A 27,227-nucleotide genomic window follows, 5' to 3' on the forward strand; every position below is an offset into this window, starting at 1 on the left:
AAAAAAAAATATATATATATATAGATTTAGAGAAATAACAAAAAAAATAATACTTAAAAATGTTCAAACTTGTATACTATTACAACAAAATGAAATTATTAATGATACATATGTAAAAACATTTCAATAGTAGAAAAAGTAAGAATTGAGGATCAGCACCATCTCTTGAATATTTTTAAAGAGTTGATTCTTTGAAGAAAAGTCGACAGATGGTATTGACAATCAATTCTTATCTTATCTTTCTTTCACTATACTATCCTTGTCTATATTTACTATACTTTGTGCATAAAATTGTCGCGTGCACGCGATAAAGAGGTTATGTAAACGTTGTTTTGTGTGAAAATTCACTTTAAAACATGGTCAACAATAATCGGAACGATGAGAGAAGTAAGAAAAGAAAAAAGAAACGATCGTGTGCTCAAATGGCAAAAAAATTCGCACGACAAAGGAATCATGGATCTGACGTAGATCATGATACATATCAATATATGGTACGTATTCTGGAATTGATGAAGAGTGATTTTCCTACTGTGGAAGAGAAACTAATATTTGTAAATAATGTATACGAACAAACTATTGGACACGAAATTGAATATGCCCAAAATCAGGTGGGATCCAGAATATTGGATTCACTTTTGAAATACGCGAATTTGGAAACGATTCAAAGGTTAGTTACTACTTTCAATCCTTCTTTACGACTTCTCAGTAATGACAGATTTGCTAGTCACGTTTTACAAAAGATCGTAATGGTTTGTGCCGATAGAGGAAATAAAAGAATAGTTTTAGAATCTAATGCTGAACAAAATGTAGATGCCAATATAGAGGTTAAGGAGTCGGAAGTGGAATCTTATAACAGCATCGTGTTGAAGCTGAGTAAATATTTTATTAATAATATTGAGGAATTTGTGTACGATACATATGCGAATCATCTTTTGAGGACTGTTATCGAATGCCTTGGTGGCCTAATTGATAAGCCTGAATCTAATGATAAAAAAAAAGTGATATTTGATGTAAGACGACCAGTCATACAAGAGTATAAAGACTTATTATCCGCAACATGTAACAGATTATACAAATGGCCTTGCTTTTTAGAGTTTGGTAAGGATGAACTTACATCTGGATTATTGCAAAGTGCTTTATATTCTTTAAAGGATACGTTCCCAACTATGGTGGAAGAGTATGTAAAAAAGATTACAAACGAATGTTTTAAGCTTGGAAGATGGTCAACTGTCAAATATTTTTAACACAGAAAGTTCAATCAGATTGCTAGAGGCTTGCTTATCAGTGGGAAATCCTAAATCTTTTAATGACATTTATGAAAGGTATTTTTCAGGCAATTTGAAGCAATTATCATTAACACAAAATACAAACTTCAGTGTACAAAGACTATTTGATCATTGTACAGTAAAGGAAAAGTTTGAACAAATATTTGAAGAGATTCGCGTGTATTTCTCCGAAATTCTTGAAAAAAGTTTCACAGGAATTTTAGTCAGTGTGGCGAATGCGTGTTTAAGATTGCAGGTCAAACAAGGTGCATTCGTAACTGAACTTTTAAGAACTCTTCATTGCGAAGTAAACGAGAAACAACATCTTATCGTGGCTTGCGTGGCAAGTTTAAAAACATCGGATCAATTAGAAAATATAAAAGAAAAGAAGGAAGATGATTCGAAATCTTTGATCAGTTTACACGGAAGTCTAATAATACAGGCTATACTCAATTTTAATAAACCTATAAAAATGGTTAATTCCTTGTTGGAAACCGACATAGAGCAGGCAGTGCGGTTGTTTGAAGATCCAAAAGGAAGTCGCATCGTGGACGCTTACATGGACAGCAAATATATCGGTGAGAAAAGCAGGGAAAAACTTGGGAAAAAATTGAAAGGATACTGGTCGCGATTGGCTCGCAGTACACATGGCTCCAGATGTTTGGATAGAATATGGCGATCGGCGCATATGAATCAGAAAACTTTGATCATGGAAGAATTAGCAGCAGCCGGAGAATCCTTGCGTTCGACCAAATCTGGACAAATAATGTTGAACAAATTAAACGTTCCACTGTACGCAAGAAACAAGAAGGATTGGATGGAAACGTTAGGAAAAGAAGAGAAAACAAGAGCACTTTTCGCAAATATAATAGGGAACTCGGTGAAGAAAGAGAAATAAATTTAAAGTTATTGTTTAAATGTAAACACGTGTGCAAGAGAAGAAAGATGTCGAGTGTTTGTTCTTTAAGCATTATGACACAGAATAATCATATATTTCGTTAATTTATAAATACAATCTATAGAATTCATCATACATCCCCGCAACGTAACGTAGCTAGAAAAACATACAACGATTCGTAATCTAAATTTGAGCAAAGTTTTCTAATGCGCGCGACGGATAAACTCATTTTATGATTCTCGACTCGACAGTGACTAGACTTATAAACGTATACATGCGTCCATGCACTGTGACGCGCATAAAGTAAAACATTGCAACGGTTTTATCGTCGCAACACTCGTTGCGATTGTATTAATCTATCAATTGACTAGGAAAAATATCGATATAACATCGATTCGTATCGATTACGGTAGAAGAAAAATTTAAATTGAAGTCGTATTTTGTGCCAAGTATTATACGGTTCTAAGTGTGAAAAAAACAATATCGCAAAATCATGATGTAAAATTCTTCCAAACTTATTTAGATAACAAATATTTTGTTTATGCGTGCAAGATTTTTTTTATGCTACATGTTCGTAGAGACCTAGAGAATGTATAACATGTATTAAGTTTATTTATCACTGTTTACTGTTTTGGACCAAGTGAATGGATTCATATTTTTAATTCATACTTTCGTTGTATCGAAAGATAACGAAACTTCATATTTTCATTGCTAGACAAGAATTTCATTGTTTATTTGAACAATCTATCGTCCGAGATATATACATGTTATATAATTTATCTCTACTTTGTCGCTTCGATCAAATAGCAATGTACAACGAACCGTTACACGTACTATTCTAAAGAAGGAATTCGACGAACGGTGTTACAACTACAATCGTAAAAGGGAAAAATTTCATTTCACGCGTAAATGTACTGTTCCCGCAACTTTGTATTCGTATATCGCGATACGCAAGGGATCGCTTTGCAACTCTCTAACTTGCCAAGATTAGCGCGAACGGATGAATTCGACAAAATGTATCGTAATACACCTTGGATGAATAACAGGATGTTTAAACTATTATAAACTGTACAACTGAATGGCTCATGGTTTGCCGAGAGTGTCAAAGCGTAGGAAGAAAGTGGAGAAAGAAAAGCAGAAGATGTATGATTCTCCGTCGGAAGAAAGGATGTGCATGTGCGTATGTGTATGTGTGCGCGCGCGCGTGTGTGTATGGTCAACGCGAATCGTATTGGACCGGTCTAGCGAATCGTCTGAGTCGATAGTAATTCCCGTCGTAACGTCACTTCCCCTTGGTCGTACCACTGGCCGGTATAGGCGCGACGATGTTTGCCTCGTTTACGCTCGATTGAGCTGCGCTTGCGATTCTGGGAGGGCTTCGAGACGCTGATCTTCGAGGTTCACGAGGCGGTGGATTGTTGCAGGTCGCGTGATGGCCTCCTGCCTCCCAGTCCCGGTGTTGGCAGAAGGAGCCGCAATATCGCGCGATTCCGCAACCGCCGCACGTCTCCAACGCTGGTCTACCGCAGTTCCAACAACTCTGAAAATGGATTCGGATTGGTGGCAAACAAGGTATGGAATATAGAGCACGAGGAAGAAATCGCATTGGCGTGTCGATACTATTTAATGTTTGGAATGAAATCTCGCGGAAGAAATGTCTATTTTCATACGCATTTTTGTTTTTACCATGGTATTTACTAATCCAAAATTACATCTGTATCTAAACCTCGATGCATAGGATCCAGAGAATTCTAATGTATAATATAAAAAATTTTTATTTCTCACAATATACATAGATTAATTATGATTTGTAACATCAGTTTAGTTTATAAATATAATTTTGTATTCAAGTAGTTAAGATTAATTTTATAAATGAGAATAATTTTTACGAATTTGACTATTCAAATTATAGCTTTTCTACTACTATGTAACGTATGATGTCTACAGTGTGATTGTCAACAAAGCGTTCGAAGTGGGGATAGGCGGTTCAAGCGAAGGACCCCCTCTTGCCTCTATCCCGTCCCGCGAGACTTTTTTCCAAACAGTGAACAAGTATACTACTCACGGATCCCGAGACGGTCTGCAGTTGCGCGTCCTTTTCGTCCTCGCCGATCGACGTGATAGAATTGGAAACGGTGTTGGTCGGTGTCGCGGTGACCGTTCTGGCATTCGTATCGACTGGATTACCGTGAACTCGAAGGTACGGTCCTTGGCGGAGAGGTCCGTGGTTTCTCTGAGACAGTGGAACGTCTAACATTCGATGCACTCGTAGACGTTCGCTTGCCCTCGATTCGGCTACCGCGACTCTCACGGCTCGTTGCACTTCGGCCATCACGGCCCTTTTTACGGCTTCTTCTGTAAGAAAAGGAAACGTAAAGGCGCGTGTATGTACATGTGTAATAAATTCACGATACGAACCATCTTTCCTCTTCACTTCCGCCACTTTATCCTCGATCGCCCTGATGGTCTGGGCGACGATCTCTCCGGACAATCGTTTCAAGCTACCTTCGCGGTCACCGGTCGAGGATTCCACTTGAGAGCCGTTGGTCGAGGATGGATTGTTGTTAGCCGTGCTACCGGTGCCACCGTTTTGAGCCGGTACGGTGCTCGTGGCTGACAAGGCAGGGCCCGCTGAGGCCCCAAAACAGCCACGTGTCTGCAGAATGGCTAGAGCTTTCTTCGTCTTCTCCACCATTCCGAGGATACAGTTCAACATCATGTGAATGTTCTTCCACTCGTCGTCCAGGCTGCCGTTCTGCGCTTGAACGTGACCCATTTGCTGCTGCTGTTGCCGAGCTAGGTGGTGAGAGCCGGAGAACGCGTTCATCTGACTCATTTGCACGGAACCAGGTGGTGGTATCGAGCTGGACCCCTCACCCTGCCCGTGACCGTGAGCGTGGCCGTGAGTTTGACCGTGAGAATGACCGTGAGCGTGAGCATGACGATGACCGAGGCCTTGAATCGATCCGCTCGAATGAAGCGGATGATACCAACAATAAGGGGATGAGCCCTCGGCGGACGGTTGCTGTTGCGCGGGGGGGTGGTGATGACTCCAAGGATTCGTCAATCTTTTCCCGTACAGAGGGACGTCCTCGAGCAGAGTGGCCCCGTTCTCGTAATACCTGAATCGATATATTTCGATATTTCGAAAAGGAAACGAAAGGAACGAACGAACTCGCGATCGGAGAGAGAGAGAGAGGGGGGAGGATTTGATAATTCGTTTGTCGGACGAGGTGTTGGTTGGTCGAGAAGGTGGCGTGTATTAGCAGCAGGTACTCGAGGCAAGTTTCCCGGTAGTCGAAGAGTAGAGAGAGTAGTAGGGGATCTTGGCGGGAGTAGGACGGCGTAGGGATGTTGGAGAAAGGTGGTACCCCGATGATATATGGAAACGTCACCGGCAGACATATCGAGAGGAGGCCAGGCCTGGCATTGCCAACGCGCACGTCGCGTTTTGTCACCTTCGGATTCGCGTCGCGTCGGCGCCCCTTTCTCCTATTCCGACCGAAATTACCGAACATCCTTTGTGCACGGATAGATCGAACGGATCTATCGTGTTCCAGATCATCGGATCGACGAATTTCGATCGTTGAATCGTGCATCGAAATTCGAGGATCGGGGTCACGTTCGTTTCTGCGCGGAGCGGTTAAACATGGGCCGAGAAACACACAGGCTCGTAGCCAAGATTTTTCCCAAACACCGCGGCACATTTGCGGCTTGGCAGATATACTGCGCACACGTGTACGCGCAGGTGCGTGGCGTTCGGTGTCTCGCGTGAATTATCGTTATAGACGGACAAAGATTCCGTTGCGACCGAAATTTAACCGTCGTCCCGATTTACGACGTTTCTAAATACGACCGACTTCGATCGTTGATTTGTCGTTGCGGCAGTGAACGGTAGGGAAACAAATGGACGGAGAATTGGTTTCAAATTATTTGAGAGGAAAAGAAGAGAGAAAAAGTAGAGAAGAGATGAATACTCACGGCGTGTCGGAGGCGCGTCGTTTCGGTGCGTGCGATGCGCTCGAGTAATGATGGAAACCACCCGTGGCGTTGTTCGTGTGTTGAATGGCGCCAATTCCAGGGTTGGAATTGGATCGTACGCCGTAATGAGCGGAGCATTGATTGCCGCCACCTCCTATCCCGTTACCGGCCTGCTCTCCAAAGATCTCCACCTGATCCGTCGCGGCCACCAAACCGACAGCCTCCAGGACTGCGGCCTCGTTCGATCTCAAGAATTGCGCGCAACTCTGTCGTGGGAGGGGAAAAGAAGGAAGGATAAAAAACGAAAAACGTTATTTGGTGACGAATCTGAAAACTTTGCCCGTAATATCTTTGTAAGAAAACAAACGTATCGATCGTTTCTTCGAAATATTTTCCAATATTTACGAGTAACACCGTTCACCTGAAATTTCTACCTCGTTTCCCTCGTTAAATCGAGTTCGATAAGCGGTGGGTAAGCTACGGATTTATCACTCCTAATCGCGTTCTATCGTTCTTTCTCCCCGCCTTTTCTTTCCAGCTTTCCTTCTCGTTTTCGCGACTCTCAATTAACGATCATCGATCGGCAAAGTTACGCGTGTAATCGCGCCTCCGCATGTTCTGATTGGTCGCGGCTATTCGCTCCTCGAGGGAACTCGAGCGCAAGAAAAAGGGGAAAGGGAGAAAGGGAGAGAGAGGGGGCGAAGGAATTCAATTTCTCTTTCGATCCTTCGCCGTTAGCTGCCTTGCGAAATGTAAATCCTTCCTATTAATTTGCAATTCGTTACCACCGCGCCACCATTCGTTCTTCGCTGCTCTTCGGTATATTTCCTACCCACCCCCTCCCCTTCCCCTACTCCCTTCCCCACCCATCCCGTCTCCTCCGTTGGTTAATTCTCTTCTTTCTTTTTCGGGGAGTAGCAGGTGGAAGAAAGCGCGACACAAGCGAAAACATCTCTCCTATTTTAATTCGTCGAAATCGAAACTTTATTCTTTTATCCCGATTCTCGAATTCTCTGGTTCGTTCTCCAAGTTATTTTTTTCTTTTCGTAATGTTCTTCTCTAACCTAACCAGATACCAGAGCGACGAATTCGTTCAATCTCAATTCCGTTCAATCTCCATGGCCTTAAGATAATCGTGACATTTCATTTTTAACGGAGGAGTGGAAAAAGTGGGATGGAATATTAAGAGAAGAGAAAGAAAGAAAAAGAAGAGGGGCGGCCACGTTTCTCGCGGAGACTTTTTCGAGCCGGGTCTTTACGTTCGATTTGTTCATCTATCTTTCCATGAAACAGGCTGGCACGCCCCCACCCTCGAGCCGCGAAGTAGCCTGGGAAATTAAAACAGGTCGACAGCCGGTCAGCCCGGGTTCTGTTGATTTTACTCACTACTCCTGAACGCGTTTTCCTCTCCTCCGCCTTCGTTGTACAAAGTTTAACGAGCGTGTGTGCGATATATAACTCTAATCTATATCGGACCACACGCGGATCGGATGAACGTTTGCCCCCCGCTCCTCTCCCGCTTATACGCACCTTTCCCTCTCCCCCCCCCTCTCCTCCTCCCTCATTTTATCCGAGAATTCGATTTTTCCAGCCCGACTTTTCCACCGTAGAAACACGGGGATCGATTTTCAGAAATTTGAACGTTTTTTTGAAACGTCCTCCCCCTTATTGGCTCTGATTCGATTCTTATTATTAGCTCTGGCGCCGTTAAATCCTTATTTCTGCAATTGAGAATTTTATTTTGACTTTTGTAACATAGAAATGTAGGGATCGATTTTTCAGAACGAAAATTTCAAATTTTGCATTTTTCGCGCGATTTATTTTTAATTTTAACAGCATTGCTTAAATTCTTATTTTTGCAATTAAGAATTTTATTTTGAGTTTTCTATCATAGAAAAATAGGGATCGATTTTCAAAACGAAAATTTCAAATTTTTCAATCGAGAATTCGATTTTTCTATTTCGACTTTTCTATCGTAGATATATAGGGATCGATTTTCAAAATGGAAAGTCCGAATTTTGCATTTTTCGTGCGATTTATTTTTATTTCTTTGACAGCATTGCTTAAATTCTTATTTTTGCAATTAAGAATTTTATTTCCACCAAATATAAAAATATTGGGATCGATTTTCAAATTTTGCAATCCGATTTTTCTATTTCGGCTTTTCTACCATAATATAAGGATCGATTTCTAAATTTTGCATTCTTTCCGCGATTTATCTTATTAGCTCTTGCTTCTATTCTCTTACTTTTTTAACTGAGAATTCCATTTCGGCTTTTCTACCATAGAGATATCCACATTTACGACAGATAGTTTGCTAGATTCGTTCGATTCATTGTCCAACCGGTTAACAAAAAGTGTGGACTCCAAGTGTTTCAAGTGTAAACCACCATTCCACGTGTTATTGATCACGTAGAAATTCGCGGCGAGCTCTTGACGCGCAAGGGAATGGAAACTCACCTGATTACTGGCTCTGGCAGCGTTGCTCAGATCTCTCTGCAACGAAGGCAATTGTTGCTTGAGATGGGGAAGGACGAACCCTTTGAGGGAATAGTTGGTCGCTTCCTGCAGCGCCGAGTGAAATTCCTCCGCGGTCATGCTGCCACTCTGCGATCGAGAAAAATTCGAAAAGAGCTCATCTCCTCCTCTATCACCTTCCTCGCACATATACAATCTTTGTAATCGAAAATAGAGAATTATATTTATGCGGCGGAGTCGAAAGGATCAGAAAGGAAGGAAGAAACGCGTCAGGCTGATTTCACGTTTGTCACGTGCCACGATCGTTTACGGTCAAGCATGGCTACCAGATGTCACGTTTCTGGAACGGATGCGAGCCTGCTACGCGCTATGTCGTTATACATACATCGCATACACGTACGTACTTTGAATATCTCCACAAATCGTTTCCGCGATCCCTGTCGAATCTCGGAACGGCTCGAGTTTTTACAGGAGAAATGTCTAAATTTCAAAACGATCATCGTCCAAATGAAACCACGATTATTCCATAATTAATTCTATTAATAACTAACGTTCATTCGTATATCTCGAGAAAAATGCACGTAAATCTAATTTACGGTGAACACGTTTTACGCGCTTCGTCATCCGTTTTAGCCAATGCTAAACTGCTTCCACACTGGTTCGAATATTGTATATATATATTTATACGTGTACAACTGGACAAAATTCATTTTCGAATGTACAAAAAATAATTGTTTTAAACAGATTAAAGAAAATATTATATATAGTTATAATATTATATATATAAATATTACATATATATATAATATTATAGGCGGAGAGGATTGATCGATAACTGATCGGGAATAGTTGGGAAATTTTTTAAGAAGCGTTTAAAATTCAATTTTGTGACGGATTTCGAAACAACTGTTTTAATTTAAATCGTTATAAATTATCCATAAATTTTAGAAATTCACATTTTATTATATATGTTGACATGTCGAATGCACGAAAAATATAGAAATCTTCTATTTTTTCTTATTGCCAGATATTTGATTCGCAAAACTTTGCAAAAACTATGTTAAAATTAATTTTAACGTTGAAAAGGCAACCCATGATATATACGGGCACAATCGAATCGCTCGCCGCCTAGCGGATTCTTTAATCTAGCCACTGATATTTAGGGGATATATTATAACACATGCATTATAACTATGCGTCGTTTACTTATTACATTTTAGAGAAGTAAGCAACAGTAATATTCCTAACTTTGGAAATTTAGTTGGCAATTTTTTATAATTATCTTACGATCATCTGAACGGTGGATACGCGGTCTTGAATGTCTTGCTTGCAATGCATATTTCATTTTATAATTTTTCAGTTTGTTTAAACACATGTGTATCGGATAATTTATAGGATGGCAAATAGTCACAACTTCTTTTTGCGATTAACATTTTTTCCCTTAACATCTGTTTCTTTCGAGTACCTATTCTCAAGGTTCTCCGGTTTATATTTATGTCAAATTCGAGGCGCTTTCCTCGAGTTAATTGCAACCCAGATATTTTCTTAATCGGTTCGAATCACTAATATTTGTATATCTGTATACTTTTCATATATGCATATCTTTATATATACTTTTAACGAAATAATAAAAATAATAATTTTGTCTTCGTATAACCTCAAAAGAAAAATAACAATTTTGTCCAGTTAACCATTCGAACCACTGTGCGTCCTTTCAAAACACTTTGTCATCTGATACCCTCGTCTTAATTACGAAGGCATTCGAGCAAGAAGAAGGAAGCAACGTATATACGCGTAATAAAGATACCACGTAATATCGGAAGAAAAGGACAGAGAGTGAGAGACTGAGTGAGTGAGTGAGCGAGTGAGCAAGCAAGCAAGCGAGCGAGCGAGCGAGAAAGAGAAAGAGAGAGAGAAGAAAGCGCGAAAAGGAGGGGAAGGGAGTTTACCAGAAGCGCCAAGACGAGAGTGAGGACGGTGTCCCCGGTGTCGGGGGAGATGCCCGTGGCGAATTTGACCACAGTGCCGAGCACGCTCTTCACCTCGCCGTGGCCGGCGAAGACACCGGCGATGCACCTATTGCCGGCGCTCGACGAAGCGTCGTTTTGCTCCTCCTGCGCCGCCCTTCCGCAGCTGGAAGCCGCGTTCCCATTTCCGCCGCCGTTCACCGACGAGGACCCGTCCTCGGACGAGGACTCGGGCTTGAGGTAGTGCGCGGGCGAAGGGCTGCCGCTGTCCGAGCCCGAGGCCGAGCAAACGGTGCTCGCCCCGCCACGCGTGCAATTGCTCTGCCTCGACGATTGCACGCCCTGCGTACACATTTTCTGGGAAGGCGGCGAGTGGATCTCCTCGCGTTGGCCATCGTCTCGCGTCGTCGACTTCTCCCTGGCCGCGGAGGTAACTGGAAAAAAGAGAGGGGGGAAAAACGGAACAGCGTTTTTTTATTATCTCAACTCTGAATCGAAGACTCTCGTTCGAAGCGCGTGGGAAGAGGATGGCTGTCGAAGGAGCGGAGTGGAGGGGGGAGAAAGATGGTCCCCCGGCAAAGTCGAAAGAGAGTTTAGGAGGGGGGAGGAGGAGGAGGAGGACAGGCGGTGGGGAGGGGTGGCCGCAAACGTCCTTTGTGCCGGGCACATCCGGGGAGAGCCGTCAACCGCGGACCACGTGAAACGGGCAGGCGAATCGGCCACTCGTTTACAAACGCGTTGATAGGCGCGCGCGCGCACGCACACGTAGGCGCGCGAGGCACAGATGCGCGTCAACCGTGTGCCCGCCCTGTGCCGCGTGGGTGCAGCGGATAACATGCAATTACGGGCCGTGTCATCCACCTTGCCTTGTTCCCATTCCGTGTCCCCCGCGCGTTATCTCGCGGAATGCCCCCCGGGCCTCGTGGCAACGCGTGGCGAAACGCCGCCATGAAACGCGCGCCTCTCTCTCCTCTCCTCTTATCGCGTCACGAATCTTCACTTCGTATCAGCCACCTAGTCTTCTCCACCGAGAGAGGAGGAGGTAAGAAGGAATCCTCTTGATCTCTCCCTCCTTCCCTTCTTGTGGATTTTATCGACTCTCGAGTCCGAGTGAATTTCGCCGTGAAATTCGTCGGCGACGAGGCGTGCGAAAGGGAGAGGAGACGGGTGGGGGGGGAGGGTCAAGAAGCGAAAGAAGGTCGCGCCGTGTCACTGCCACCTGACGTCGGTAGCCAGGAGCTAATTACCTGTATCCTGAACCACCTCCACCACCCGCGGGTAGAACTACCTTACGTTAGGTTAGTGGTTTCGCCCCTTCTGTTGTTGTTGTTATTATTATTATTATTATTATTATTATTGTTATTGTTTATGTTATTATTATTATTATTATCATCGCCCCGCCCAAATCCAAATTCTTTCCCCTTCCCTCCTCCCTTTCCCACTTCTCGAGATCCTTCTCGCGGAATTTCGCGCAGTTTTTACTCGAGATTCGAGGCGGAATGATACGTGTGAAAGATCGGTCGGAGAAAGAAAGAAAGGAAGGAAGGAAGGAAGGAAGGAAGAGAGAAAGGGTGCGGAATATCTGGCGGCGCAGCACCACCTGGAGCACCACCACGGTGGATAAGCAAGCACGGTTAGGAGGCGGTTCGTTGTCTTCGTGGAGAGAGAGGCGGCCGCCACGGTTCCACCGAGAGAGCGCCGAGAGAGAGATCGATAAAGCGCACGTGCTCCACTCGACTGAGAGTCCCTGGGTGGAAGTAAGTACGCTGGGACTCAGCTGTCGCCTCCTAATTGCCGGGACAATGCAACAGATGGCTTTGATCGCAATCCCTTCCTAGCCGCACCCCATACCCCCTCCCTCTCACTCCCCTCTCCCTTTCGCCTCATTTTTCCTCCTCCTTCTCCAGATCTCGATATAAATACGTCGCGAGGATCGTAGAATCGATATTTCTCTCTCCTCTCTCTCTCTCTCTCTCTCTCTCTCTCTCTCCTCGAGAAGAAATCGCGAATAATATTATTTCCGGGAGGGGAATTTTTTCTTTTTTCCCCTCCTTTTTTTTCCTTCCTTAAAACCCTCGTTGAAGTGAATCGAGGAGAGAGGAAAGAAAGGTGAGAGGAAAGAAAGATGGATGGATGGCGAGGTTGGTCGGTTTCCACGTTGTAAGCATATCCAGGAAGCAGGAGGCGTGGTGCGGGCGACTATCGCAAAATACCTCGAACGGCAACGTCGGGGATGCCGACGGTGTACCGGATATGATATCAGCCTCGAGCAGAATCCCGGTGGAAGTGTTGGACGTGCCTTATCGCGTCTGGTCCAGGCAGTCAGCCGGTGCACGAACCGACCTAACCAACACACCGAGCCCAACCAACCAACCAACCAAACCAACCAACCAACCAACCGACCGACCGACCGACCCGGCTTCACTGACGACTCCTCGCAGCAGTTTCGCACACACATCCCTCCCCCCTCCCTCGATGCACGTGCTCTTCAACGCGCCACTTCCCTCCTTCCTTCCCTCCAAAGAAATACATACATATATATATATATATATATATATACACACGAAATCTCGTTGGAGGATGACGGCTCTTTGACGAGAGAAACGACGCCGCGGCCTTTTTTCTCCCTTCCCAAAGTAGCTGCGGGCTCCCGTCTGCCAGATAACCTGCTCACCCCGAGCCTGCCCACCACGGGATTCGGACGAGTGTATATACGGGTACCCCCATGCAATATTCCAAACTAACGTTCCAAACGCAATGTTTTCGCCAAGGATGGAGAGAAAAATATATATATATATATATATGTGTGTATGTATATAGGAGAAGAACGCACCCTTGATCTTGGTCTTGAGGTCGAGATCGACGGGAAATGGGTCTGCGTTGGCGAGGACGGAGGACGCTGGCGCCGATAGGTGACAAACGGCGGCGATGCTCTCGCCCAAACTCGTCACCGTGCTCGTGCTCGTAGTCGTGCTCGTAGTCGTACCCGTCGTGGTCGTGGTCGTGGTCGTGGTCGTGGTGGTGGCGGCGGTCGTGGTCGTGGCGCACGTGCTCCCTGTCGTCATCGCACAGTGATCCTTCGCCTCTTCCTTCACCTTCACTTTCTGCACCACCCCGCTGCTAGTCGCCATTCCACCCTCCTCCACCTTCTTCTTGCCTGCCGATCAACATGCGATCCGTTCATTTCCATCGTGTATTCGAAAGAGGGGGGGGGGGGGGAACGTCTCGTCGCTATTTTTTTCCACCTCTCTCTCTCTCTCTCTCTCCCCCCCTCCCCCCTCCCCCAGAGAGATGGGGGCACGATTCGTATTTGATCGATTCCATTTCCCGATTGGCTGGCATATTTCGCGTACGTGCCCGGCGACCGGCGCCAGGCCGCGCATACCGATCACCGATTTTAATGGAACCTACCCGAATAATAATTGAACGACGTTTCCACGAATAAATAATAATAGTGACGGATGGTTAGATAGAGGAGCGGTAGCTTTTGGCGAATTTTATCGACGCGATAAAACGTGGACAGATGTGACACGAATAATTTCTCTCTCTCTCTCTCTCTCTGTTTCTCTCCGTTCTTATGTTGTTACAGATGCGCGCAAGTCGCGCGGCAAGTGTTAAAACACGAGTGTCGCGAATTTCGACCCGATCGTATATCGCGAACTCGATCGATCGCTCGAGGGAGGAGGAGGAGGAGGAGGGGAGGCGCGCGTCCGCGGCAATTCGTTAAGACGCTTAGTTAAGCAAACAGGAGGAGCGGGAGGGGGAGGGGGGAACGATATACGTGCCACGAAGGAAAATCCACGGCTCTGGCCGTGGTAATTGCGCGCAGCTGTGTTGCGCGCACGGGGATACCAAACTCGATGATTTCTTCTTCTTCTTCTTCTTTTTTTCTTCCCTCCTTCTCTTCCCCCCTCCCCCATGGATCGAATTCAGAGGAGAGGAGAGAGAGAGAAAGGAGAGGAAGAGAAGTTCGGCACGGATCGATTGGAAGGAAGGAAACGGGTTGCCGAGAAGCCGCATGAAGCCGCGGCACAGAGAGGCTTGTGTTTATACATATGTCCTGCACATGGCGCGGGAGGAGCGGTGTTTGGAGAGGAGATCGCGAGCGCGGGTAGAGACGCAATTTCCAATATTAGAACCGGGCAGCCGAGAGGCAAGCCGGACCAGATGTCTGCCGTAGTACAGTGACTACCGTGGAGGCCGCGTACGCTTTCATTACAAAAATGTCACGCACAGCCACCACCGTGTGTCTTCCTCCTCCTCCTCCTCCTCCTCCTACTCTTACTCGCGCCGGCCTTTCACGGCGGTGCACCCTCTTCTGCTTCGCCTCTTATTCTTCGCGCGCGTCATCGTGATCGCGATCTCGATCGCCTCCTCCTTCTCCCCCTCCTCCTCCTCGAAACGGATCGTTGGTGAAAAAAGGAAGAGAGAGAGAGAGGGGGGGGGGGGGTAAAAACCGATAAGTTTGAAGCTCGAGGGTTTTGCAACCGGTTGCAAAGCTTTAACCCATTTGCGTTACGAAGATGTCACGAGCAGACACGCGTCGCGTTTACCTCGCCATTTGACGTTTCGCTTGCCCACCACGTTCTCTCCTCGCTTTGAAATCGGGGAGAACGATGAGAAATTGCGGTACACCGGAGGGAGTGGAAAAAAAAGAGGGGGGGGGGGGGGAATAGGAAAAAAGAAATGCGACGAATTATTTTATCACCGATTACTACCCCCTTTCGTATCTTGACCGATATCCCCCTCCCCTCTCCCCTCTACCATCTAGCGTTTAACGAGACTGCGAGAACAGCAGTCTTGAATCTATTATATTAAATATCCGTTTTAGAAAAGATAGAGCGGGCGTGCTTTGCTCTCAAAAGTGTCCCGCACATACCCCGGGCTACACGCGGGCTTGATTCTCTTTGAGGCGCCGGAAACTGTCCATGACACATGACCGACTCGTTGCCTGGCGTATATGTCAAGTTTATCAGGCGGTGTGGAGAAAACACGAGGTCGTGGAAGAAAAGACGAGAGAGAGAGAGAGAGAGAGAAAGCGCGCAAGATTAATAATATAGGAAAGCCAAAGCCATGCCACCCTCCGACGAGCTTTCCTCTGCCTCACTTCTGTTGCCAACAGTTAATCGATATAATACTTGAGATGAGAGTATAGCGGGTAGCGCGTGTCTCGCGCCGCTACGTATGCACGCACACGCGATCAAATCCACGTCCACCGAACACCGCTTCTCCGCTCGGTTATCCTTCGCCATCCGTTAATCCAATTTGCATCGAAACAGTTGTCTCTCCCTCCAATTGGATCCGACGATCTATCGATCGATCGATCGATCGATCTTCCTCCAACGAATAAAATTCTACGCGGAACGATCGGAAAATACAAACGATTTCTTTTTACGAAGTACTCGAAAAAAAGGGACGGTTGCTCTTGAGTTTGGTCAACGCGATCAAATGCGAGGAGTCTCGTACGTGCTACGCGAGGTACCGATTATCGGCAAACATCGTGCGAAATGATGCACCTGACGTGGTTTTCCTACTTCGCTTTCCTGCTCCGTCCATCCGTCTCTCGAGGAATAGAGTCGAGCTTCGACTCGAGTACCGTGCGACTGCTGCTAGCTGCTCGCTTCCTTCCGTCCGAGGCACACGTGCGCGCACGATACGTCATCCGTCTGTTTTAACGAGAGAACCCTAATACACGTTTCTCTCTTCACTTCGTTTCCTTTCCTTTCCTTTTTTTCTTCTTTATTCTCGCGTCCCCTCGATTCGAAAAGTTGGGACAAAGTTTTTTTTTTTTTTTCTCTTTTTAAATAGATTCGAAGCGATTCATCGCTTTACGCAACGAGAGAAAGAAAAATCTGCCTACCTCCTACACTCCGCAACCTCTTGCGATCGTGTCAGCTCGACGTAATCTCGAACAAATCCAAAGAGAAGCTGGAAACGCACGGAACAGGGCATGGATCGAAACGTCACCAATCGTCGAGAGATCTATCGAGATCCTCGCGATCGACGCGTAACGGCAACGACAACACCGTCCATCGCGCGACACTGTTACGAATCGCGAACGAACAAAGGAACAGAAAAGTTTTCGATTCGATTATTGGATCGAAGCCGATCGAACCGATTCGAATCCGATCGAGGGGCAGATTGAAGTGGAAAAAGGGGAAAACGAACGGAAAGATTTCGCGGGTGAGAAAGAGAAAGAGTGAGACGGGGCGTGCGCGACACGAAGGAACGCGAAGCACGGACGGCTGTCGCCAGCCGACTGAACGTCTAGTCGGAGAACTGGAAGAACGGTGGCGATCGGAGGAGGACGAGGAAGAGAGAGGTGGTGGCTTGCAACCTCTCTACCACGCAACCTCTGCTCACTACTCCGAAGCTGCACCGATAATTCTTCCGTCCATCCTGGAACCACGACGAAACAACAACAACAACAACAACAAGCGTGAAACAAAGTTGCAAACGTGTAAACGCTTTCCAATCCCAATTTCTTTCGATTGGATCGAGAAGGTAGAGACATTAAGATCCAAACAATCGTTATATTTACGTTGTAAACGCGGGAAACGGTCGGTGTATATACTTTTACGCGTGGATATCGTACCAGCTTGCTGCTGACGCGTCGATATATTCTCGCGAAGAAAGTCTCTGCAGGTGAAGCTGAGAAATAGCTCGCCATCCTCTCGCCTTTCTTTCTTTCTTCTTATTATCTCGCTTCTTTCTTATTATCTTCTCGATCCGTTAATTTTTCGGATCTCTCGCGATCGCGCGTGCCACGGGAGAAGGAGAGGGAAAAGGATCGAATATAAGGGAATAGAAGAGAAGGATCGCGAATCGGTTCGGTATCGACCTCGGTCTCGAGAAACACGGCAATCCTTCGTTTCGGCCAAGTTTCGAACTCGTACGCGTCTCGTCAAGTATCCACACACGCAGCTGAGATCCGCGGCCACGGCCACGCTCCGGACAAACACGAACTATACCTATATACGCGTATGCGCGCCAGAACATCTCCCTGTCCCTGTTCCTCTCCCTGCTTATCGCCACGAATTCATGCGCGGCCACACCGACACACGCGCGCCGCTCTACCGGCCTATTATACGTATTATTAGCACTCCGTCACAGTCCTGTCATCGCCATGTACACTCCTCTACGTGCGCGCGTCACCGCGCCGAAATTCCCGAATAACCTTTCGCCGTGGCTACCTATCTTTTGCCAATTTTCAACCCATCATTATCGGTCCCAACCCAACTTTTTCCCTCGAAAACCAAGATCATCGCCATCGATCGATTCGGTTGTAATAAATCGATCGAATGATCGTTCCCGACATACTTGTTCGCGACAGGTTGTGTTTTGCCCAAAAGAAAAAAAAAAAAAAAAAAAAAAAGAAAGAAAGAAAATTGTTCGAAAAATTGGTGGCCCCCAATGCGCCATAACAACAATGTTATCGTTCTCTTTCGCTCTCGATCGAGGCGCGTATAGCGGATTTCAACGCAAAGTTCAATTTGTCCGACGGGTAATCGTAAGTTTGAACGGGTGATGCCGTCATTTGCAGGCAAACGAAAGCTACGTTTTACACGTTGATCGAAACGCAGGTACCTACGTGCTCACTCGTAATTTACGACTTATCGGCCCTGATCCCAGTAATTTTCGCGCTTGTGAAAATTATACCTGACTCGTCGCACGAATTTCTCTCTCTCTCTCTCTCTCTCTCTCTCCCCCGTTTATCCTTTTCGCCCCTTCCTCTTTCTCGCACTCTCTTTCTCTCGCGTTCCCTCTCCTCATCCCACCGCACGGTGGAAGTGACGCAAAATCGTGCTCCCGGCACAGGCTGCCTTGTACCGAGATGTCGATACCACGAAGAGCGGATGTCAATAGCACGAAGTCACTCCTTTCGCGAGGGAGAAACCGCGTCAGCCGATTTTACAGCATTTTCGGTACGGAAAAACGCGCAACCACGTTGTTGCTCGATCCACGATCGGATCCTTTCCACTCGGATATACGCAAGCGAGATTTGCAACTCGATCCGAGGATCGATCGCACGCGAATGATAGTCGGCTAACTTTTCTTTCTTTTTTTTTTTTTTTTTTCAACTTCTCCAACTTTCTCCTCCATCCGTCGCCCTCCTCCTCCTCCTCGGTGTCGTCGTTCTTCGGATCGGCGCTCTTGGAAACGTTCGATCTGGACCACTGTTTCTGACACCCTTCATCGAGTTAACGGGTATATCCCCGTGCTTTTGTATTACTTTGCGCCGCTGAAAAACGGATTCCGTTGTGTCCGTGTCACAGAGATCGAATACAACGCGTGTACAACACATCTCGACAAAGAGAGCGTGGCGCCTCCAAGTGCACCTGAACATGTCACGCCTCCAAAAAATTTTCAAATGGCCTACAGGCCGCTTTTCGAATTGCTTCATTTTCCTTTCCCCTTTGAACGGACGATTCAAAGTAAGTTCAAGTTCCCGCGATTAATTAGATAATTCCCTTCGCCCTGTTTCTCGTTGACGAAAAGCATGTATCCCGTTACACGTGTTGCCGCAAGAAAGAAAGAAAGAAAAAAGAGAGAGAGAGAGAGAGAAAACGAAGCTGTCTATCGAAGGACGAAACAGGTGAGTCGGATAAAATTAAACAGCTGTTTCCTTGTTTTTCCCTAAGAGACGTAGCTTCTTCTTCCTGTTCTTCCTCGCGTTCCTCTTCCTCTCCTCTGATACGCGCGCATCGACTACACGCGAAACACCTTCCATTTGTTTGCTCAATGATTGGACGAATCAAACGTGCCGGAAATTTTATCATTTAAAAAATCGATTAAATCGTCTTTACACTCTCGAACAATTTTTCTATTTTTTTATGTATTCGATTAGTACTCGAATTTAAATTAATAGAGAGTTAAATTAATCAGAGAGATTAGTTTTGATATTGCTTGGTTGAAAAACTATTGCTCGAAAAATCTACGAAATATCATTTCCGAATACCGATTTTCAAATGTCCTCGGCGATGGAGAGAGATAGAAAGAGAAAGAGAGAGAGAGAGAGGGAAGAGAGCGAAGAAGAAAAAGAGAGAAAAGATGAAACGGATAGAAAACAGCTGAGGCGCAGCTGGTTTCTGGCATCGCGATGGCTGGCGTCTTCCGCGCGGAGAATGCTGTGCCTCCTATGTATATACGTGTGCACATAGTTGACGTGTGTGTATAGTATCCAAACCATCCTTGGTAGAAAGCAGAATCGAAATCGTTTCTCAAAAAAAAAAATGTTCAGAGGAGGAGGAACAACAAACGATTTTGAGAAATTTTTCAATTTTCCTTGAAGATACGAATAAAAAAGAAATTTCGCGAAAAAACAAGAGATAATTATCTAAAATAATATTGGAAAATTGATATGAACGAGTCCGATTTTTCGCAATCGCTTCAATTTTCAAGAAACTATCTCGTTTTATGAATTATTTAAGCTTCTCCCTCATTGTCCCGCATCTGGCCGCGTTATATTTTTTTCCTCTTGTTTATGTTCATCTTATCGATCTCTTTCGGACATCCGCACATTATCCTGATTACTTTATCCACCTTTAATATTATGTGTAATAATTTATAATTATATTCTGTATAAACTGACTCAATGTGTTAACGTTGGCAACATTCGCGCGCCACTTCGAAACTTTGCTTGCCGTTCGTATCTTTACCGACATCTCTCCGTTTTAACGGAAACTACAAATCGCATCGGTAAAATCGATAATGATCGGATACTGATTATTTTATTACTGATTATTTTATTTTACCGAAGAAATATTTTTATTACGAATTTTACTCATTACGATCTTGGAAAGATTCACTTTCGTACTTACCGCTACGAAATGATCGACTCTTCTACAGTGTACAAACAATGCTTTATTGTAGCGTTACTCGATACTGACAGAATTCACAGATTTGCAATTTACAAAGATACGCGTACATCTATTTTTGTACGTGAAAGTATGCATATATAATGAAAAAAATTTCCAAGTTTTTATAACCGTTTGCTACCGATCCAACTAAAACGTTATTGTCGGCTAACGTTAGCGTATAAAATTTCAACTTTTGTTTCTCTTTTTTCATTTTTCTCTTTTTTTTTTTTTTTTTTTTTGGAAAATTCTTCTTTTTCGTAGTCTTCCGATTCTATAACTGGAAGGAACTCTTTAACCAGTATCAGACGTGCAGGACGAAGTATCAGCGTTACTTTGATCGTTGTTGCTCTCCGTTGATGAACTATCGTTGCTCTTTATTCGTCGTTTCCGCAGCTTTGCGAATTGAAACTCCTCAACCGGCACTGTACATCAACAATTGAAGTCGTTATTAGTGTCGTTCGTGCAATTATATTCGGGAAAGGAAACAATTGAATGTCCTAACGAGTGGGAAGTAAATCGAAGTAAATTACATCTATCGAAATCGAAATATAAGATGTCTGTATTTTTTTTCCTCTTTTGTACTATTTTCTAAAATTCATTTTATTACAGTGATTCTTATGTTACAGCCATAATGTATTCAGATCGTTTTAAATCATCTAGAATTTCTTCGCTAATCATTTTTGTTGCGTTTTTAAAAAAAAGATCTATGACATACTATGGCTGTAACATGTACATTATACGAAGTTAACAACAACCAGAAAAATCTTAACTTTTACCTTTCTACCAAAAGACAATGAGTAATGACTAATCGCTTAATATTTGTCATAGCATTGCGACGAATCGTTTAACAAAAGATACATGTGATATTTACGATATTTATCACGTTTCTTCAAATTTACAAAAACTTCATTGATTCTATATATCATACATATATATAATTCAATTCGGTGTACAAGTCGCTACAAAACAAATGCGACGTATGAAAGACTTATTTAATAAATGATTTAATAATTAAGAATATACTATTGATCAACTGATCATCTTCTACCGTTCAACTTTGCATTACAATTTATCAAAAGGAATTAACATTGTTGAAAACTTATACTTGAAAGAATATTCTGTATATAATTATTATTGTATTTCATTCATTCATTTATTCATAATTCCCACTGCGAGATAAATTTTAATCGAAAAAAACAAGAATGTTAAAAATGATTGTACAAACACATCATAAATATTTTGTTAAGTTCGACGATGATTTTTCGATAAAAAATTAAAAAAAGAAAAATAGAATGAAAAAAACAGAAACATCATAATGCTTTAGCAATGAACAATTTGTCACAATTTAAGTGAATTTATTGTATGGTGATACGATTACTTGTACTGCAAGTTTGGTTACCATCAGAATCTGGATCTCGATCCATATCAGTATGAGTAACACTCGGTAATGGTACAATTTCAGGTTCGAGCGGTTTTACAGAACAATCTACATCTTCAACGATTACTTCTTCTGCTAAACTGCTTCTAACAGCTTCTATATTTATAAAAAATATTTAGAATAAATTAATTAATTTTCATATGTTATATTTTTTAAACAGTTTACATATATACTTACCATTAAATGCTTGAGGATATTGTTGACTTAGTTTATTTTTTACAATACGAATCCTTTTGAAAATATAGTCTAAATCTCTTTTCATCTCTACCAAAAGTGCTGTGTGTTTTTTAAATTCATTGCCAGCAGTTTTCAATCTATTAATTGACAATTGATTGCAATTAGTTAACATCTCGTTGGTCTTTTCAAATCTTTGCAACCTACGAAGTAAAAGATTCATTCATGATGCAATAAGAAATTTATGAGTTACGAACACTTGAAAAAAGAAATAAAAAATTATTCTTACATTTGTTTTTGAGCTCTTATCATAGATTCTACATCTTGTTGATCAACAATTCCAGCCAAACCTTGTATAAATACCTCAGGTGCTGTATAGTTTTGAAAACATTCAAAACTTCCAGTATCTGACTCTGGTGTGCCTTGTGCTGTTGCCATTTTTTTAAATCTTATATCGACTAATTACAATATTCATCCAAATGTAGTTTTAATGTTAACATATTTTTCTATCAGTCTATTTTTCTATCATCTACACACATTTGTTCACATTGTTTTTTTATACAAAAATTTATGACATCTATTGTACATTTCATTTTTATGATCCTTTATTATGTTCACAATAGTATTGATTGTAATGAAATAATTTTAACTTTAAATGTAAGAAAATAATTAATAAATAATTGTCAATTAATAACAAATTTATAAATGATTAGATAACGCAATAGCGTTATATTTAATTTATAAATTGTATTTTAAAAAGCACACATTTCTTTCTTTCACTCTTCTTATGAATTAATTCAACGACAATATGATATACATTTTTAACACTATTAAAAATGTTCACGCTCGTCAATGATTGACGATAACTTTACCATTTTATCTATGTATAATTTACCATCATTGTTTCAACATTTAATTAAAGAAAATAATAATGTTTTAACAAATATATTTAACATATTTTTTCAATATAATTTTTTTATAATCGAATTTTTCATTAAACTAAACATCTTAAACAAACTAGACGCTTCACCTTCAACAGCTGTTTGAAGTCAAATGTTTTCAAGACGGTTGGTAGAAGATCCAGCATTCAAATTTCCACAGTGACTGTTGTATCTCAAACCGAAGCTTCGGAAATTTCGTGCGAAAAATAATAATTCTAAGAATCACGTGTGTCTTTCGATTCGGAATGGCACAAAATATAAATCCATTCTATTCATCTCAAAATGCTCCAAGTAAAGCTGCAGAAGAAAAACAGAATATACCAAAAGATAACCATGCAGTTAGTAAACGGTACGCCAACTTTATCAAACATTTAATATATACATTATCGATTGATCTTTTTACATGTATATTTATTTACTTCTACTTTACTATTTATTATTATTTTACATTTTTTATTTTTTTCTTTAAAATTTCATATAACGAATGTACTGTATTATAACAACTATACTAAAATACATAACCTACTCACAATGTTTGGATAAATAATATAATAATAATGCATTCTTAAATTATGTGTAAATATCCAGAACTGTAATCATATTTTACAATAGATTTACTTATAATTTATTTTTCCTTGTGATATTAATAAAAACAAATATATGTTATATAGGTTGCAAAAGGAGCTAATGGTTTTAATGATGAGTACAGAGAAAGGTGTTTCTGCCTTTCCAGATGGAGAAAATTTATTCAAATGGATAGGAACTATTATAGGACCACAGGATACAGTAATACTTCTATTATCATAATTAAAGTATTGATAAATATAGAAAATAATATTTATTTTAACATTTATTTTGTTTGTTATTACAGGTTTATGCTGGTCTTACATATAAATTAACTTTAGAATTTCCACATAGTTACCCATATAGTGCTCCAATTGTACGTTTTGCTACACCTTGTTTTCATCCAAATGTGGATGCTGTAGGTAATATTTGTTTGGACATATTAAAAGATAAATGGAGTGCTTTATATGATGTGCGTACCATATTATTATCTATACAATCTCTTCTTAGTGGTGAGTAATACTATATTGAATGTTGCAGAATATGCTGATAAGAATATGAAAATATAAATATTTTTGTTTTTTTATTAGAACCTAACAATGAGAGTCCTCTCAATCCACAAGCAGCAAAACTATGGAGTGATCAAACTAAATATAAAAAACATTTAACAGAAGAATATCACAGAGCTCTAAATGGTGACCAGCAAGATTCATGATAAGTGCATTTTTATAATGATCTTGTTCATTATTTTTATTTCTATGAATGTTACAATTAAGAATAGGATATAGAAAAACAAACTGCACTGAATTTATGTACTTTGTTATTGAAAATTTAATCTTCTATTATCTTTTGCACTTGTATGCTGTGTCATGCAAAACAACATACAAATATCTTTTATATTGTTCATCACAATCATGTCTGTTACATAATTTCGTCAGTCTGTCTTAAAGATGTATAGAAATTTGTATCATGCTTTTAAGACTGTATATGCAGATTAAACATTTTTATATCGTCAACTTCTATCAGAAACTTTTATTTATTTTTATTCTTAGTAATATGTATAATATATATATATTGATTTTGGATATATTTTAATATTTTCCATCCATACAAGTTACAGTGACCATCGACGTTACGTCATTGATTATTGTATATTTAAAAAATAAATATTTTAAACACTATTGTTATAAAATTTATTATATTTTTACACGTACCTTGTTTAATTTGTTGAATAGAAAGATTTTTAAATTAAAAAATTTCATTTCATCTATTGACGTTCATTTCGATATAATAGAATAGTAGATATTTTTTCCGATAAACGATTTAATAAACACGATGTAATATAAAAATTTAAATTAGAAAATTTTTTATAGAAATTAAATTTCAATATATAGTTGAAAAAGTGACAAATTAATTCTATTTATTTATAAATATTTTGAAATGAAATGAGAGATGATTTTACAAAAAAATATTTATAATATGAAACTTTTTTCATATTATAAATGAATATCTATAAAATAAATAGATAATAATAAAACTTTATTCGAATATCATAAAACTTTAATATATATTATAAATATTTAAAATTTATAAAAAAACTTTTGTAATATTACATATTGAATTAATTGCAAATATTTAAAGAAAATTAAATTTTTCGCGATACTGTGAATAATAGAAATCAGATTTATATTCAAAATATTAATAGAAGAACTTTTATCAGTTTTTTTTTTTAGAAAATAAAATGCAGTAACAGCGATAAGATACAATGATGTCATTAACTTGTTTTATTTATCAATAAATGAGCGATAATTTTATGTTCCCTCTACTATTAATTTTTTAAAGATATTCCATAAATAGATGACGTTTTGAATATATGAGCAAGAAGCTAATAAGGAAGCTAACTAAGCTGTCAGCCATGTTACTAAAATTATATAGAAATTTTGTGAATAATTTTCTATTTCAACAAACAATTAATCTTTCTTCACGGAATAATGTACGCCTCTTTTCGACAATGAAAGATTATATTTCACAGGTAATATCACATTATAATTGTAAAGATAACAATATAAATAGAAATTTATATATATATATATATATTTTTTTTAGGAGAAAAAAATTAATATTAATGGATTAAATATCAATTACCTGAAAATTGGAACTGGCGATCCCGTTTTGCTTTTACCTGGTGCAGCAGGTAAGTAATTTAATAAAAAAATGATCACGTTTGATGTAACATTGCAATGACAAATGTGTATATATATATGTATATGTATATACGTAAATTGATGAAGGTGCTGCTATCTAGGAAAATTGATTATTGAAAATATAACTATGTATAGTCATATTCGATCAATTTTAATATTCGAATGAAACAATATCTTTATAATAATTTATAATAGATGAGTAGAACATATTAACAAATTTTTATTTTATCATAAAAAGTTTTAAGCTGTCTAAGATAAAAGGTATATTCTTATTTAAAAAATGTTAAATTATTGTAATTTAAAACAATATTATCAGGTTCGATTTGGACGGATTTTAAACCACAAATAGAGGGACTTGATAAAGAAAAATTCACGATAGTAGCATGGGATCCTCCAGGTTATGGAAAATCAAGACCACCCGACAGAACATATCCGGATGATTTTTTTCAACGTGATGCCATTATGGCATGTGATTTAATGAAAGCCTTAGGTTACACAAAATTTTCATTGATAGGATGGAGTGACGGTGGTATCACTTCTTTAGTACTCGCTTCAATGTTTCCCAATAATGTTAAAAAAATGGTTGCTCTTGCTGCAAACGCTTATGTAACACCAGAAGAAAAAGAAATTTATAAAAGTTTGTTCTTTTACTTTAATTTCGATAATTTTTAATTATTTAGCTTTTTTAATTATTTATTTGTATTGTTTATTAAGAATACGGAACTATTGATAATTGGTCTGAAAAAATGAGAGAACCGCTGATAAATGTCTACGGGGAAGAGTATTTACGAAAAATATCGTTAAATTGGTTGGAGTCTATTTTGAGAATTTGCGAAAAACAAAACGATGATTTGTGCAAAGAATCGCTAAAGAAGATCAAATGTCCCAGTTTAATCGTTCAAGGAAATAAAGATCCGATGGTACTCGTTGAACATGCAAGTTACTTGAAAGATAACATTGCTGGATCGAAGTGAGTATAGCATAACATCGATTTTGCAATCAAACATATAATCAATATTAAATAAAAAATTCTTTTAGGGTAAAAATTTTCGAAAAAGGTGCACATAATTTACATTTACGATATTCAGAAGAATTCAACGATATCGTTACCAAATTTTTAATCGAATAATTGAAGATATAAATTTGATTCTTTCTCTACAATACAATGTGTCGTTATAGATAAATATATTAATATTTTTATATTATATTATATAAATAATTTTGCATTTTGATAAATTTTTAGTAATAATAATAGAAGAAGTATTTGAAAAAGAATTTTTTTTTAACATTTACCCTTATCTATCTATCATAGATCAATCATAGATATTAGAAAAAAAAACTTTTTTCTTTTATATCTTTGAACATTTTATCTTACGCTATGCTGACACAGCATAGAGGACACACGTGGGATAACCGGCACAGAAATCAAGTCAGAGAAAGGAGCTATAAAATCACGT

The 27,227-nt window shown here is 40.6% G+C and overlaps 5 protein-coding genes across 5 annotated transcripts; 3 read left to right on the forward strand and 2 right to left on the reverse strand.

Annotated features, from left to right (window-relative positions):
• Nucleotides 1-274: 274 nt before the first annotated feature.
• LOC100871365 (nucleolar protein 9) lies at nt 275-4,016 on the forward strand. The gene is given in 2 exon segments (XM_012486217.3): nt 275-1,208; nt 1,210-4,016. Coding segments are annotated over 2 exon segments (1,806 nt in total). The 5' UTR covers nt 275-356; the 3' UTR covers nt 2,164-4,016.
• On the reverse strand, nt 2,221-18,266 carry nvy (CBFA2/RUNX1 partner transcriptional co-repressor nervy). Its single transcript, XM_086903822.1, has 8 exons — nt 18,249-18,266; nt 13,423-13,746; nt 10,572-11,023; nt 8,605-8,751; nt 6,145-6,410; nt 4,582-5,285; nt 4,229-4,518; nt 2,221-3,703 (listed from the first exon to the last, which is right to left on the reverse strand). The coding sequence occupies exons 2-8, from the start codon at nt 13,718-13,720 to the stop codon at nt 3,446-3,448; spliced, it is 2,415 nt and encodes an 804-aa protein (XP_086759948.1). The 5' UTR covers nt 13,721-13,746; nt 18,249-18,266; the 3' UTR covers nt 2,221-3,445.
• A 2,167-nt stretch (nt 18,267-20,433) lies between these two features.
• Nucleotides 20,434-23,112, reverse strand: LOC100871132 (kxDL motif-containing protein CG10681). Its single transcript, XM_012486258.3, has 4 exons — nt 22,351-23,112; nt 22,065-22,264; nt 21,849-21,983; nt 20,434-20,871 (listed from the first exon to the last, which is right to left on the reverse strand). Exons 1-4 carry the CDS (start codon nt 22,497-22,499, stop codon nt 20,741-20,743), a joined length of 615 nt encoding a protein of 204 aa, XP_012341712.1. The 5' UTR covers nt 22,500-23,112; the 3' UTR covers nt 20,434-20,740.
• Nucleotides 23,058-24,747, forward strand: vih (ubiquitin conjugating enzyme vih). The gene is made up of 4 exons (XM_003689942.4): nt 23,058-23,351; nt 23,674-23,788; nt 23,874-24,078; nt 24,157-24,747. Exons 1-4 carry the CDS (start codon nt 23,248-23,250, stop codon nt 24,279-24,281), a joined length of 549 nt encoding a protein of 182 aa, XP_003689990.1. The 5' UTR covers nt 23,058-23,247; the 3' UTR covers nt 24,282-24,747.
• LOC100871483 (serine hydrolase BPHL) lies at nt 24,698-27,042 on the forward strand. Its single transcript, XM_003689944.4, has 5 exons — nt 24,698-25,598; nt 25,673-25,760; nt 26,087-26,407; nt 26,485-26,740; nt 26,809-27,042. Exons 1-5 carry the CDS (start codon nt 25,440-25,442, stop codon nt 26,897-26,899), a joined length of 915 nt encoding a protein of 304 aa, XP_003689992.3. The 5' UTR covers nt 24,698-25,439; the 3' UTR covers nt 26,900-27,042.
• The last annotated feature ends 185 nt before the right edge of the window (nt 27,043-27,227 follow it).

The sequence above is a fragment of the Apis florea genome, unplaced genomic scaffold (assembly GCF_048593485.1).
Source record: "Apis florea isolate Af1SG1 unplaced genomic scaffold, ASM4859348v1 contig_2293_pilon, whole genome shotgun sequence".
Classification (NCBI taxonomy): Eukaryota; Metazoa; Arthropoda; class Insecta; order Hymenoptera; family Apidae; genus Apis; species Apis florea.

Bases quoted from the DNA above. Each gene is read 5' to 3' on its own strand.
- nvy (XM_086903822.1), bottom strand. From the start codon at position 13,720: ATGGCGACTAGCAGCGGGGTGGTGCAGAAAGTGAAGGTGAAGGAAGAG. The intron at 8,752-10,571 runs GTAAACTCCCTT...TCTCGATCGCAG, and splicing joins CTCTCGTCTTGGCGCTTCTG to AGTGGCAGCATGACCGCGGA. The intron at 5,286-6,144 runs GTGAGTATTCAT...ATATCGATTCAG, and splicing joins CGACGCGCCTCCGACACGCC to GTATTACGAGAACGGGGCCA.
- LOC100871132 (XM_012486258.3), bottom strand. From the start codon at position 22,499: ATGGCAACAGCACAAGGCACACCAGAGTCAGATACTGGAAGTTTTGAA. The intron at 22,265-22,350 runs GTAAGAATAATT...TTTACTTCGTAG, and splicing joins ATAAGAGCTCAAAAACAAAT to GTTGCAAAGATTTGAAAAGA. The intron at 20,872-21,848 runs GTAACCAAACTT...GTTGATGTACAG, and splicing joins TCGAGATCCAGATTCTGATG to TGCCGGTTGAGGAGTTTCAA.
- vih (XM_003689942.4), top strand. From the start codon at position 23,248: ATGGCACAAAATATAAATCCATTCTATTCATCTCAAAATGCTCCAAGT. The intron at 23,352-23,673 runs GTACGCCAACTT...TATGTTATATAG, and splicing joins AACCATGCAGTTAGTAAACG to GTTGCAAAAGGAGCTAATGG. The intron at 23,789-23,873 runs GTAATACTTCTA...TTGTTATTACAG, and splicing joins TTATAGGACCACAGGATACA to GTTTATGCTGGTCTTACATA.
- LOC100871483 (XM_003689944.4), top strand. From the start codon at position 25,440: ATGAGCAAGAAGCTAATAAGGAAGCTAACTAAGCTGTCAGCCATGTTA. The intron at 25,761-26,086 runs GTAAGTAATTTA...CAATATTATCAG, and splicing joins GCTTTTACCTGGTGCAGCAG to GTTCGATTTGGACGGATTTT. The intron at 26,741-26,808 runs GTGAGTATAGCA...AAATTCTTTTAG, and splicing joins GATAACATTGCTGGATCGAA to GGTAAAAATTTTCGAAAAAG.